At 39.3% G+C, this 15,478-nt stretch overlaps 1 protein-coding gene across 1 annotated transcript in view; it reads right to left on the reverse strand.

Moving 5' to 3' along the window:
• ITGB6 (integrin subunit beta 6) overlaps positions 1-15,478 on the reverse strand; it is a 75,878-nt gene continuing 60,400 nt past the window's right edge. Inside the window, exons 16-18 of the mRNA XM_024202941.3 lie at positions 13,885-14,004; positions 7,928-8,094; positions 1-3,379 (exon numbers count right to left, since the gene is read on the reverse strand). Coding sequence (XP_024058709.2) covers positions 3,278-3,379; positions 7,928-8,094; positions 13,885-14,004 — 389 coding nt within the window. The 3' untranslated portion in view covers positions 1-3,277. The remainder of the gene's footprint in view (positions 3,380-7,927; positions 8,095-13,884; positions 14,005-15,478) is intronic.

Below are 15,478 nucleotides of genomic sequence, written 5' to 3' on the forward strand. Positions count from 1 at the left end.
AAAGGACAAACCCCACTCCTGGAGTTGGGGAAAATGCCACTGGTCTCTGATCAACATCTTATAATATGCTGTATGACCTCTGGGAAGCTTGCAGCACGTATTTTAATTAAAAATAGCTTTCAGCATGATCTGTATTTGAGAGGTCTCCTATAGAATGTAAGCTCTTCAGGGCAGCGACTTTCGTATAGTGACTTGCACAATGGGGCCCATTCTTGGTTGATCTCTAGGCACTATTGTAATAAACATGATTAATTATAACAGTAAATAATCCGTGAGACTGGCTATTTTCTCTGTTCTGATGAATTCTTACTATAAAATGTAGTTGATTGATTTTCATTCTGGCAAAAAGTGCCTGACTGAGAGTCCTGATGCACAGAACTGGTACAGCATAAGCAGCCTTCTTCACCACACTGCCTTGCCAATGTGCCTCTGGCCTGCCAGGGCTCCCTGCCAGGGGATGAATGAGTTCTGTAGTTCAGTCTGTGCATTAGGAGAAACTGAATAGTGTTCAGAGGGTAACAACATTCAAACACTACAGAGCTGTTCTATATATAAACTGGTGACCTAAAGATGAAAGGCTCTTCTTGCTATTCCTGATCCATTGAGTCAGCCATTCTGAAATACAACTTAAAAGGTGTTTAATAAAACAATAGGCATTTGGTTACTTTAGAGATACCAAATGGAAGATGCTTTTTAATCTTTTAAAAATGATTCCCATTTGATACTTTTACTTTAAAACCAAACACAGAAGTAATATCTATTTTACCTTTACATTCTTTCCATGGTCCAAATTCTGCTATCCTTACTTGTGCAATAATCCTACTGAAGTCAGTGGGTAAAATCCTGGCCCCATTGAAGTCAATAGCAAAACTCCCATTAACTTCAATGGAGCCATGATTTTGCTCAGTGGGACTATTCATGTGGTTAAGGAAGCAGGATTTCACGCTATATGTAACTTTCACTGACTTCAGTATGAGTTAAGTGAATGGAAGGACTGCAGATCTGGGCCCTCTGCATACGTGTAGCTTCCACTATGAGTTGTGAAAGAATAGTGAAAAGTACAGATGCCTAATTAACTTATTCCAGTTCCAGTGATTAGATTTACAGTAAGCCTTTCACACTGCAATTATTTCACATGCTGTTATATTGTCTCATCTTATTTCTAAAGATGTTTTAAAAGTTTCTTTGAACACAAATATATATCATAGGTCCCAATCCAATAATGAATAGTGTTAATCAGCTTCTATCTGAACAAACAAACAAAACTTCCATTAACTAATAGCCAAGGTTCCATTGTAACTATTTTGGGGAAAGAGTTGAGATTTTAACAAATAAAATAAAATATATGTGTTGTAAGTTTCAGAGCAATATATACATCATTCTGATGTGTTGGAATTTAGTCTGAAGTCTGGTTACTGAGGTAGAACAACTTGAACTGATTTCAAGCTGTTTAAAAGATATTCTGCAATTCAAATAGAGAGAGGTGACAACCGCAGAGCAATGGACATCTGTTTTTATGTCTCTCCAGACATTAAGGGCTCATCCATCCTTACCAATTGACTTCAGTAGACTTTGGATCAGGCCCAGAAAAACAGGTATGATTCAGCGCTACGTGATAAATCAATTCACACCACATCCTGTATTTGCAATGTACGGACATAAAAGCTTGAAGTTGCACACACTGTTGGAATAAATATTTATTTCAAAATGGCCACCTACAAGGATTTTTAGATCAAAATTTTGGTTTAATGAAGAGAAAAATATAGTTTTTGGTAGTCTGTCAATAGGTTAACATGTTTTTTAAAAAATATTTTCAGATGGCATATGTATCTGTCGTAAAAATAGTCTGCACTCTGAATCTCTTTACCATGGATTCCAGAAGGTTAAAACATTTCAGAAGAAACTAATATCTAGGTCAATACAGTATTTTTTTCTCTCTAAAAAAAAAAAAATCTTGATAGTGTCATTAACATGTTATCACATCAGCTGTTTTTTTTCAGTACTGTGCATGCCATCAGCATTTTTGACTAAGGGTCTATGGCAAGTAGTTAGCAACTCTAGTTAAAAACTGAGTTTTTAAGGTCACTGCCATGACTAGCAAGTGGAATTAGTAATTATTAACTGCTTATTTTGAAAAACTGCCCAAAAGGGCCAAATATATTCTCTTTACTAGAATAAATGGACTGGCAGGTTAGAATACGCTGCTGCTATGGACACCTAAAAATCTCATCATTTGTGTGTGTGGTATCCACAAAACAATGCTATTATAGGTATGATAATTACAAATGTGCCTCATGTATGAAATTCTCTTCTATGCAAAGGGCTTGCACAATAGCCTGTGCAGCTCCTAGGCATGTCTTGAAACCTAATTAGGATTAAGTGGTGTATAGGCCTTGTGTGGGATCTCTGCACAGGAGGTAGATTTTTCAGAACCCTCAGGGTCCTCTTCAGGTTTAAAGCTGCTCTATTGAGTTTTCTGAACTATGACAAACATTTCTTTTTTGTACAAGAACCTCTCCACTAGAACTCAGAGGAAAGAGGAGGAAGTGATCTGGCTGTGTTTAAACAGGATTCACTTTTGGCAGTGCCTTAGGATGGGTCCTTAAAGAAAGGGGTAGAACACCAAAGGGAGAAGAGTCAGGGGCAGGGAAGGAGACAGGCAAAGGAAGAGGGAAAGGCAAAGAGGTTGAGGAGATATTTCTGTAAGTTTTGGATCCATGTAAGCTAGGCTATACAGTCAGGTGTTTCTGATTAAATCACTATCCAGGCCCATAGTTTGGCATCAGGACCCCCTAGCCCTGCTCGCATTAGTCTTGTCATCCATAAATTCCTATCTTTTATTTTATGTAAGCCAACACCGTAGACTGATTGCGTTTGGGCATGCACCATATGTGTGGCATTGTAGTGTGAACAACGTAAAGTAAAATTCACCATAAATAGCAAATACAAGGTAGACTCACCAAAATGTGCTTATTGATGGTGAATTTTTATTCTATTTGTGGAGCAAATTCCACAGAAATCTTCAGTGCTTTTTTCTTTAAGACTAATTTGTGGGTCTGAATGTTAAATGTGTTTCTTTGTAATGTTCCTCTTAACTGCTGTATGACTAAAAATTATCTACAGTACCTTCAATACACACAAAATATATTTGCTCTAGCTGAATTATATCACTAAGATGTGCTAACAAACATCCATGTAATCAGTTATAAAGAAATAAAAACGAAATAGTGCTTTTATATTTCTTGTCAGTAAAACTAATTTTTCAGTGTCTGAAGTGCTAATAGAAATCTGCAGTAATGTCCACTTTTTGCTTTTCTTGGTGCTTGTAAGTTACATTTTTAAATGTAGTTGTTGAGCCTCGGTACAGGGGATTTGTTCCCTAAAAAGAAAAAAAAAAAAAGAAAGAAAAAATGCTAGTAAGTTAAATATAATTTTTCTTAAATCTGCCATTTGACCATTGACTCATTTGCACATGTGTGTAGATGCAACCCATTAACTTTAATGCTACCTCTTCAGCTTTAGAGCAGTGTGGGTCACCATCATGTAAATGATTCCTGACCTGATTCAGTCTGGTAATGCAAACCACACACAAACTCAGTAGTATCTTTTATTCCTTATATATGGAAGTAATGTGCTTATTGCTGCATTACAGAATATAGCACAGTAAATTTGTCATGTGCAGATCCATTGAAGATCGTAATATGGCATAATTATGATCAGTCTACACAGAGCATAACAAATCAGTCCAGAACTAGGAAAAATGTAACAACAAACAAACCTGTCTTCCAGGTTAAAAAAACAAATCTAGTCAAACAGTATGTTGTCAAAGATGTAGTTAACCATGTGCCTTACATTATTTTCATGCAGAGCATCATGACTGGATCATTCTAGAAGGAAAAGACTATAAAAAGTGTTTTCTATAAAGGGTCATTTAAATTGTTTATGCTGCCACCATTCCCCTACTTGATCTCTGCAGGCTACTCAGATGAAAGGGTTGTTCCCCTGGTCCCTTGATAGCAGATGTAACAGAGTGGCAGATCAGTCTAAAACTTCCCAGTTGTAATCACATATAACTATTAATAATCAATCAAATGATAGATTTATTACTTCTGGCACTCAGAACTATGGGCCAAGTAAAAAAAGCAATAGATGTGTTTTAAAATGATAGTAAGAACACCATGTACACTTATTATAGAATGAAACACTTTATATACAGGAGAAGTCATGCATCAATACCCCTTCAGGCAAGTGTGCTTTGCTGGCCTGCACCTGTGGAATAAGATCCCTTCCAGTGGTATCAGCGGTTTTGTGCTATCTGAAACTACAGATATCCTTATCCTTGCCTTGAGGATTACAAAGCTTTCCAAGTTCTTAACACACAGTTATTTACCACCCACAATGAGCTAGAGCACTCCTTCTCCCCTTGAGGCCAGTCCCTCACTGAACCACCTTCCTTATGTAGGCACCTAAAAGTTGCCTTCAGATGGCATTTCTGCTTTCAGCATTGACACTGAAATGTCACTCCTCAATGTTCCCCATCACATTGCCGAATCCTTCAAGCAGAGTGTGTCTAATTACACAGATGGTATAATTATATTTTGCAGTACAGTTTCCTGAATTATTTTTGGGGGATTTTTAGGCAAATTCTCTCCATTTCCCCCCCACTTTCCCTTCATTCTTACAATCTTCAGGTGAATCCCCCATGCCCACCCTAGACCCACAGAAACTGGCTGGTTGCAGCTTTCTCAGCAGCTTGTCAATGTTATTATGACTTGAACTCTGGTCAGATGCAGCTACTTGGAGGCGAGGTGTCCTGACTCTCATACTGATTCCCTCTGTGGTCTCTAGCAAGTGCCTTAACTACCTCAGTTGTCTGTGTGCAAAATGGCACTAATAATACTTTCCTACCTGAGGATTAGTTAGATGATGATGGAGAAGTGCCTTGAAAATGAAAAGTGCTAGATAAGTATTATTAGGTAATGCATATCCGTTCCGGCTTTAATTAATTACCAACCCATGTAAATTCTCAACACGTTATTTTCTGTTTTAGATTTTTTTAAAAAGAATCACAAAGTTTACACCTTAATTTCAATTATGTGCTAATCCTAGATAAAATGTTCTGTAGTCACTTTGGGGGGAGAGGGGGATGATTCACCATTAAACTGCTCAGTTAATTATAAAGATAGTACTCATTTGTCAAGCCTGTTTTTTTTCTATAAAAACACAAATTTGTGCCAATTAGTGTATGTAATGTATAGTAACATGAATTTGTTCATCGCTTCTTTTAATCGTGTTTAAACAAAGCTGTAGCAACTCACTAATCTGCAGTTGATATTGCATGTCTTTTCAGGTCTGCTGGTTAACCCATTTTTACTGCTATCAACACAGTGAAATGTCACGTACACCTCTACCCCGATATAACACTGTCCTCGGGAGCCAAAAAATCTTACTGCATTATAGGTGAAACCGCATTATATCGAACTTGCTTTGATCCGCCAGAGTGCGCAGCCCCGCCTCCCCGGAGCGCTGCTTTACCATGTTATATCCGAATTCGTGTTATATCGGGTCATGTTATATCAGGGTAGAGGTGTAACAGTTTTCTGTTTGAATAAAAATGTTCTCACAAAATGCTGCTTTTATTCTTTTATATGCAAGTAGTACTAATGAGGCAGTTAAAGTGTTTGTTGTATAGCAACATTGACATTACCATTATTTGGTCATGCAGAGAACTAAGGGGGAGTAGAGCTGTACAGAGTGTGGCTTTGGCTACAGAGGGAGATCAGAGAATGATCAATCAGGACTCTCCACTGTAAGCAAGTGGTGTGTGTGGGGGAAGATAGGGAATGGATGGGGCAGGGAGTGGGAACCTTGGGTCCACCACGCTACTCAGCAGTCAGAATAGCTGGCTGAGTTCACAGGGTGGGGGAGCAAACTGCACTCCAAAACAGGGGTGAAGTAACTTACTCCCCATCAGAGCAAGGGGAGAACTGGAGTGGAATTGTAATTCTGAGACATAATTCTTTGCCTGACCTTCTCTTGGAAGGGCACAGTTGTACACCGTCCCTTGGTCTGGGCTGAGCTTAATGGCTCAATCTAGCTCAAAGTGCTTTCCAAACTATGCTGTGAGCTGCTGAGTGCCTTCAGTCTTCACAGTCAATGGAAGTTGAGGATGCTCAACTCCTCACAAGATCACGCTCTCTGATTTTGCTTACCCATGTAGTACAGGCATTTCTGGGGTGAAATGCATCAGCTATTTAAGAGATGAGCCTAAACCTTGGAACAAAGTTCACAGCTTACACCTAGCTCCATAACATAAGAACAGCCATACTGGGTCAGACCAATGGTCCATCTAGCCCAGCATCCTGTCTTCTGATAGTGGCCAATGTAAGCTGCTTCAGAGGGAAAGAACAGAACAGGTAATCATCAAGTGATCCAGCCCCTGTCGCCCATTCCAAGTTCTGGCAAATATGCCCAACATAAACATCCCTGAACATGCGGACAGTTCAGATCCAGAACCTTGACATTTGGGAATTTGGTTTTGCCTGTTATAGAACTTTAAGGGTACACAGTAACTCCACCAAATAGTTTAAGACAGGAGTGAGGAATACAATATCTGAGAGTACAGGAAGAATTTAGATAAGCAGAATGTAACTGGAATTTGGGCAGCTCACTTCACCCCAACTCTTGTAGAAGGTTCCCTGGGATTTTTAATATAACAATATGTCAACTCCAAAGCTATGCACTCCTTTCAGAACAAAACCTGAAGCAATGCAGAAAACCTCTGTGGTTCCAGGCTTTGGATGAAAATGAGGCTGCTTTATCTTTTACACAAACTTTTAGCCGAGGTTCAGGATCCTGAGCCTGAGATGCACGTAAACCTCAGAATGCACAGATGGCCTCCCACTTCCCCAAGAGGTCTCCTCCCACCACAGGCCTGTGATCTTTCATTTATCTGTTGCCAGTCTTCTTGGGGCATGGCAGTGGCTTCCCCATCTCCTACTATGGGCAGCTGACAGGCCTTGGAAATACCTTCTCTCCCACTTTCAGCAAGAGTGGTGGAAGACATATGCTGTCAGAATTTTATTCAGCTCTACTGTAGTCAGACACTTCAGACTGTACCACGTGGTTAATTAGGGAAACCCCAGGGATTTTCAGGGCTAACACTAGGTATGTTAATGTTGGTTTCCAGTGCCCTTTGTCTGGCCTCACTGATTTTCCCTTCAGAAGCTTTTTTATTTTCCCTCCTGATGGCTCTTCTATTCCTTCACCTCCCTCTTACCAGCCTTGGCTAACCAAAGGCATTGTGGAAGCATTCTTGGAGTTAAATTATACCTATTTTTCTTTCTCAGATGCTGGAGAATATGTAGTGACTAGTCCTGCTGAAGTGTGTCAATCATGATGCTACTTTGCTCAGCGTAGCTTTGTCTTAGTCAATGAATCAGTATTTAATACATCATAATACATTAAAATCCCTTCCACTCTTCTCTAGAAAAGCTTACTGAACATATGGTTCCCAGCCCTTTTCATTTTAAGACTATTGCAACAGAGCAAAAGTTCCAGGCAGAAGGAACGGGGAAAAAGGAACATGTGATATTTATGGGAACAGGCTTGTGCCTCTGATCTTAATCAAACTATTTACTAATAGATGCATATAAAATTATTCATTAGATGCCCAGTTGTTCGTTAAAAAACCAACATCTCAGTGCACCATATTTGTGTGTGGAAGAAATAAAATGAAGAATATTAAAATCCATCTATTTTTCATTCATTCCTAAAAACCCATTACAATTTTAATTTATAGCATGCTATATAGTGAAAATCTACTGACACAAAAGCATGGTTTGGGAAATCTGTCCAATTCCTTTATTACTTGAGAGCCATTGAGCCAAATCATAGAGACTTGTATAAAATTAATGCAAGTACATACCGTTTGCCATTTGGCCTTTGATCTTTCTGCTTCAAACTTGGCAACCTCTTTTCGGTCTTGAAAAGAAACTAGCAATTTCCATATACAAAGTAGAACAATGCCAATCAGAAGGATAGCAAGAGAAACACCCAACATTATCATTGGAATGTTTGGAGGTTGTGGGCAATCTGTAGAAACAAAGCAAGCTATGAGTGTTATTTATAAGTATAATTGAAAACAACTGAGAAGAACCTGCTGGTTTTCCTTGCTGAGTGTTGCATGTGCCTTTTCTTTCAAGTTCATGTACCTTTCCAGTCCCTGAATACGAACCCAAGAATTCAAAGTGAAGCTCAGCTGAAATAGTTTTATCTGAAGCCACCATTTAGCTCGGGTTTCCATGAAATTCAAACCAGGTTTACGAAAAGGTTTGAGAAACTGGCCCAGAAGGATTATACTGCAAGGGTAAAAAGTATTCACTACGGAGGTTTCTCATAGCTCTAATACAAAATTAACTAGATACAGATTCTCTGGAGTTAAATTTGGAACACCAAAAATAAAAATCCAAAAGTGATTTTTCCAAAAGAAATGAGAAAAGTGGTTGGCTTAGTGGTAGCATGAAGTCTCACAATAATCTCACTTCTTGGATTTACAGCACTCAGGCATATTGCAGAGGGAAAGATGCTGACTAGATCGTCGGCAGTATAGTGGATGACTACTAACACAGGGAAACAGCATTGGTGAAATGGAGAAGCTAGGGGGAAATGGCATCTAAAAAATAAAGAAAAGCAAGAAAACCCAAGATTCCCCTTGAAATGCCTCAGATGTGGGACTGGGATTTGACTCAAATAAATAAGATTAGAGTTGCTCGGAAAAAGTTACAACTGAACCATTTTCCATCAGAGAATGCAGCTGTTGAAAATAGAAATGCTGGGAAATCATGACAATTTTGCAGAAAGTTCATTTAGCAGAGAAAACAAGGGAAAACGTTCAGACAATGTTGAAATGTCTCATTTCAACATTTTCAAGATGAAATATTTCAATTTTTAATTTTGAATCTTTTTGTTTGGAATTTTTAAAATTCACTATGATTTCTTTATATTACAATATGTAATGTAACATTTTTTAAAAGTGATAATATCAAAGAAACATTTTGATTTTATCCAAACAAAATGTTCTGATTGATCCAAAATGATTATTTTTCTGGAATTTTCTTTCATGGAGAATTTTGAAATGTTCAGGTTTTGGGCTGATTCAGAGTGAAGCCAAATTTTGAAATATCAAAATTCTGTGCGAAACAGAATTTAAATTCTTCACACAGGTCTAAATGAGATATAGAAAGACTTCCACTGTTTTCCAATGTCTATTGCCATAATGTAAATAGTATTGCTAACCTAGCTCCCACTAGAATCCATTGACTTCAGTGGGGCAGGATCAGACCCCTAGAAACTACACTGAAGGTGCTTTGTCTTGGGCTCCATTGATTTGAATATACTCATAAAAATACAGACATGATCTTGCGCACGTGAATCCAGTCAGTTCTGAGTTCTGAACAGATGTCACTTTCAGCCCTATCTGAAATGGTCATGTCCTTTCCATTCAGTGACCAAACCTCATGAGTAAAGATGGAGTGAAGGTAAGGTGAAGTATTGGATAAGGAGATACTGCATCAAATCAGATGCCCAATTTTCAAACAAAAGCACCTAAGTAGGACTCGGAATAACACACTTGATTGATCAGTTTGGCACTTCAGTGCATAAATGTTCATTATACACATCTGGGTGCTAATTACGAGGGTCCAGGTGTGGGATTTGTAAAGTTTGTTAGGGTACCTGTGTTTAAAAACAGGAACTAACATCTTTGAACCAGACAGAAGTATTCTAGACACCTCAGTTTTGGAAATGTTTCACTTTCATTTCCATGATGAATGTAAGTTGTTACCATGCTAGAAGTTGAATACTACTTTTTAAATGGTTTAATTTTTTTTTTCTTTTTGGTTCTATAAAGGCTAGCTAGCAATCCTAGGTCGAATATGGGCATTTTAGAATAGAAAATCAGTATTATTCTGGGATAGATTTTTTTTCTAGAATTCAACATAATAATAGGCTTGTAAAGCCCAGAGGGCATGTTCTTTTTGTCAGCTCTCAAATAAAGGATCATTTTAATATTAACCAGTATTACTCATAAAAGTCAATGAAGGTTACTATTTTATGAAATTTGCTGCTGAACCATGGTCTGATGACATTTAGAATTTGTTTCAGTTTGGCATAATTTACACAGATTTTATTTTGCATGACTATTGTGACGTTGTGCAGTCTACATGGTTTTATAAAAACATGATAAGTGAATATAATGCAACTGGGATATGCTTCGTGCAAAAGGTCTCTTGTAAGGTATCATTACAAAGCTCATAATCTACTGAGTGTGATCATCCTATTTGTAAAAATGTACCACTCTTGTATCTAAAACTAGAAATATAAAACATAACTCTGAGGGCCTATTGTAATTATGTAAAGTGTGGGCCATTAATGATGGTTTGGAATCTTGATGACTCCCATTAACCAGGACCATTGTCTGCAGATGGCTGTGTTTACCTGTTAGTCTTCCTGTATATGTGTGTGCTGGCAAGTGGGCAATGAAGTCTTGCAGTGACATGTGATCATGTCACCTGAACTGGAATCCATCTTTAACCTGGTGCGTTTCCAGTGGGGGGGGGGGGGTGGAAACCCAGAGGGACAAAGGGTTCCCACCTTATGCAAAAGATATATAAAGGGGTGGAAGAGAACAAAGGGGGGGAGGAGCCATCATGAAGAATCCCCTAGCTATCACCTGAGCTGGAACAAGAGCTGTACCAGGGGAAAGAATTGTGCCCAGGCCTGGAAGGTGTCCAGTCTGAGAAAAACTTACTGAAGCATCTCTGAGGGTGAGATTATCTGTATTTAGCTTGATTAGACATAGATTTGCGCATTTTATTCTATTTTGCTTGGTGACTTACTTTGTTCTGCCTGTTACCACTTGGAACCACTTAAATCCTATTTTCTGTATTTAATAAAATCACTTTTTATTTAGTAATTTACTCAGAGTATGTATTAATACCTGGGGGAGCAAACAACTGTGCATATCTCTCTATCAGTGTTATAGAGGGCAAACAATTTATGAGTTTGCCCTGCATAAGCTTTATGCAGGGTAAAACGGATTTATTTGGGTTTAGACCCCATTGGGAGTAGGGCATCTGAGTGCCAAAGACAAGCACACTTCTGTGAGCTGTTTTCAGGTAAACTTGCAGCTTTGGGACAAGTGATTCAGACCCTGGGTCTGTGTTGGAGCAGACGGGAATGTCTGGCTCAGCAAGACAGGGTGCTGGAGTCCTGAGCTGGCAGGGAAAACAGAAGCAGGGGTAGTCTTTGCCCATCGGGTAGCAGCTCCCAAGGGGGTTTCTGTGATCCAACCCGTCACAACTATTTTGATTGATGTCATTATGCAACTCATTTTGAGAGGTCTAGTTTGAACACTGGATGAAGGCATTAGCTGTTCATGCAGACTGAACTTCAGATCCATAAGTGAAAATGAGCTTTTGAGCGTTCATGGTGTTCTCATCTTAGTTCACATTTGCATACATCACAAAACCACAGCATAATTGTTCCTCTACTTGAGACAGGCCGGGAAGTGGAACAGCAGATTAGAATTTAGGTTTATTGTCAGAATTGTGTGGGGAATGCTGCAAAGCATTTGCATGCAGTATGCCTGCGGTAAGCTATTTCTATCAATCCTGATCTTTAAAGAAACACAGTAAATATATTTAATAAAGTGACTATCATACAGCTATGAAAATATTTTATGATCTTGAATCTGGGGAGTGCAGTTTACACGTGTATACCTTCCATCCTTATTGTAAAGCTTTGCTTCAACATTCCTTGGTATAAAGCTACTGTATATAATAGCACACTACTATTATTAAACAATAATATTCTTACAGGAATAGCTGATTATTTCCAGTGCAATCACTTTAATTCCTGACACAGATACTGCAGAAACACTGCACACAGAATTAATAAAGATGATGAGTGGCTGGAGAAATTTTCCAAACCTCAAGTTATACTGCCAGAAGGAAAGCAAGCATGTGCAGTGGTTTCCTTAATGATGTAACTAACTTTTAGAAGTGAGACACTGGGTGTGTCTAGGGTTGGCATGCATCTGGTTTTTGACTGGAATGCCCGTTCGAAATGGGACCCTGGCAGCTCTGGTCAGCACCGCTGCGGCACAGCGGGGGCCCAGGGCTAAGGCAGGCTCCCTGCCTGCCCTAGCTCCACGCAGCTCCCGGAAGCAGCCACCAGATCCTTCCGTTCCCTGGTGCATGGGTGGCCAGAGAGGCTCCGCACACTGCCCCCGCCCCAAGTGCTGGCTCTGCAGCTCCCAGCTGACTGGGAACCGTGACCAATGGGAGCTGCAGGGGCAGTGCCTGTGGGTGTGAGGGCAGCGCAAGGAGCCTCCCTGGCCACCCATGCGCCTAGGGGTCTCAGGAACCTGATGGCTGCTTCCTGGGAGCTGCAGTAAGCGCTGCCAGGACCCCGTACCCCAACCGCCTGCCCGGAGTCCCCTCCCACACCCAAACTCCCTCCCGGAGCCCACACCCTGCACCCCTCCCAACACCCCAACTCCGTGCCCCAGCCTGAGCCCCATCCTGCACTTCAAACCCCTCATCCCCGGCCCCACTCCAGAGCCTGCACCCCCAGCCGGAGTCTGCATCCCCCCCCCATACTCCAAACACCTGCCCCAGCCTGGAGCTCTCTCCTGTACCCTGAACCCCACATTTCTGGCCCTACCCCCAGCCCAGAGCCTATACCCCCCACACCTCAATCGCCTATCCCAGCCTGGAGCCCTCTCCTGCACCCCAAACCCATAATTCCCGCCCCCACCCCAGAGCCCGCACTCCCAGCCGGAGCCCTCACCCCCCCTCCTGCACCTCAACCTCCTGCCCCAGCCTGGTGAAAGTGAGAGATGGTGGGAGAGAGTGAGCGACAGAGGGGGTGGGGCCTCTGAGAAGGGACAGGGAAGGGGTGTTCGGTTTTGTACCATAAGAAAGTTGGCAATCCTAGGTGTGTCCAAAAATGTATTTGACTGCCTGGAAATGTGCTATCTAGTAACTGAGAAGAGGAGTGTGTTTTCTCATGTCCCACATGATTAGGATCTTTAAATGAAAGATAAGCAAAGACAAATAACACCATAAATAAATAAATAAATATTTTTAAATGAAAGGACATACCTTAGTAAAAATGACTGTTGAATATCTAGGGTAACTTTGTGAAAATCATTCAAAACGTGGTAATAGTGCTGTGTTAAATGTAATTACAGTATGTGGACTGGGCATGATTTTAAAAAATATTTGCACATAATATAAAATATTTACTTCATCAAGCCTAGTGTAACTATTATGGATTCTTGTTAATCTATTAACATTTTTTGTATCTATATGAATAAGATTTTACAGGTAATTTGTCATGTAATGTGATGGTATTTGCTATCATCATCATTATCATCATGTTTAGTACTCCCATAGTGCTTTTGAAAAACTAAGTAATTAATCCTCACATCATTTCTGTGTTGTAGAGAATGAAATGTTATCCAAACTCTACAGATGAGGAAACTGAAACAGAGATAGAGTGAGTTGCCTCAAGGCCACAGAGGGAGTCAGAACTGGATTTAGATCAGCAATGTCTCGCTCCTAGCCTTGTGCTCAGTCCACTAGTCCATACTGCCTGTATTGCAAGAACGGTCACATCTCATTTCACCATCACATGAAAGAAATATTTTAGGAGGTGCTTTTTTTTTGATTAGGTAGAGAAAACTATTAACACAAGAAAATACAGTACTGTACATAACATCTCAGTTGGCTAATCTTCCAATATGTATGGCTTGATTCTCCCATCTGTACTTTTAATTCACAATGTGCATATATTAAAAATGTGATATTAACAACTCACCTTTCTGCTTTATGCTATGAATGATTGTCCTTCCCTGTTCATCTGTAGCCATTAGAAATGTAGTAACACATTCATTTTCCCCTTGTAAAGAGCAGGGAATAGATTTATCCTTTGAGAAATCTGTGGAAAAAGAAGCCACCCAGTAGGTCAAATGCAATTTAACATGTAATAAAAACAGAGACTATGGATTAATGTGTGTCATGGCCTCTTCAACATATAGTAAAGTCAGGAAGAGAAGGAAATATCCTAAGAATGTCCACTATATTTAACAACTTTTTCTTCCACTCTAAATGGCTTTTTGTTTTTGTTTTAGATTTTCCACTTATGTTTCAGAAGAGTACGTCCAGGTGTTGTCAATCTGAATTGACCATCAAGTGCACCTATCAATCTGCTGTAGTGTGAATTTCAATGAATTGCAAATACTTCTAAGACACTTTCCACCAGTTGTCTAGGGAATATAATAGCCCTGATTCTAGTACAAAGTAAACAATATGTTCTCTTTGGCTTAGAGCTACTGGTAGTATGTCTAGATTACATTTCAGAAGTAGATAGTCACATATCAAACAGATACTGATACCTTTAAAAGGACTACCATTTATTCCTTCCACAATGCTGTTCCTAAAGAATACTGTGGCATGTATTGTAACAATAATAAAATATAAATTAATAACAGAAGTAGTTGTGGGATCATTGTAATGTGATTCAGTGGAAGGCAGATACAAAAGTAATCCATTATGACAATCTGCCCAGTTTTACTTGCCCCTTCACTTAATGTATTTGTGCAGGAAAACTTAATCCAGTATTTTTTTCAAACCTTTCCGAAGTAGGGAACCTTTCATGTTGGGTTCATTCAAGAGGTCGGGGGTGGGAATGAATAGTTGTGGCAGACAGTAAAGAAGAAGCAAAATGATTGGAATCTGAGACTGTATATCCAATTCCAGAAGTGCCACAATTCCAATTCTAACATTATATAATATCTTTATGTTAAGAAAATATCCTTCATTTTTAGCAATGCCTGTTAACACCTCTGTAGCTGAACATCTGTTGTTGCTTCTGTTATAAACTATGGTTTCAAGCCATTTATACAATAACTCAGCTCTAAAAATTAGCTTTTCCTTTTAATGGATTTTTAAAGAAGCCTGTCCGTCTTTGTTATTTTTAGATAGATGTGAGAAAACTAGAAGTTTGTAAAATGGATTTTTAAAAATGAAATGTTATTGGCGTTTAAGGCTCTATTCACCACTCCTTCAGACAAAACTCTGTGGGAGTTTGGCTGAGTAAGAAGTGCCAAACAGCCCAACCTAAACCTTTCAAACATCCAAATCACAAAAAAGGAAACAAACAAACAAAGAAATAATTTGGCTACAATAATGGAATTTTCAAGGAAGCTATTGTACATACACAATGTCAACTTTTATTTACTATGTATCATATACTTTCATATAATTTGGCCTTTATTTATATCATACATAGGGATGCAATGTGGCCATGTAGTCAAGTGATTATAAGAGAATCTCAGTTTTCATTAAAGAAAAAAGTAAGTTTCTAGTTGTCAGTACGGTAGAGAAAAGCTTGAAAAGTGTGACCCAAGTGC

Source organism: Terrapene carolina, unplaced genomic scaffold (genome assembly GCF_002925995.2).
Source record: "Terrapene carolina triunguis isolate 2854851 unplaced genomic scaffold, T_m_triunguis-2.0 Scaffold62, whole genome shotgun sequence".
NCBI lineage: Eukaryota > Metazoa > Chordata > Testudines > Emydidae > Terrapene > Terrapene triunguis.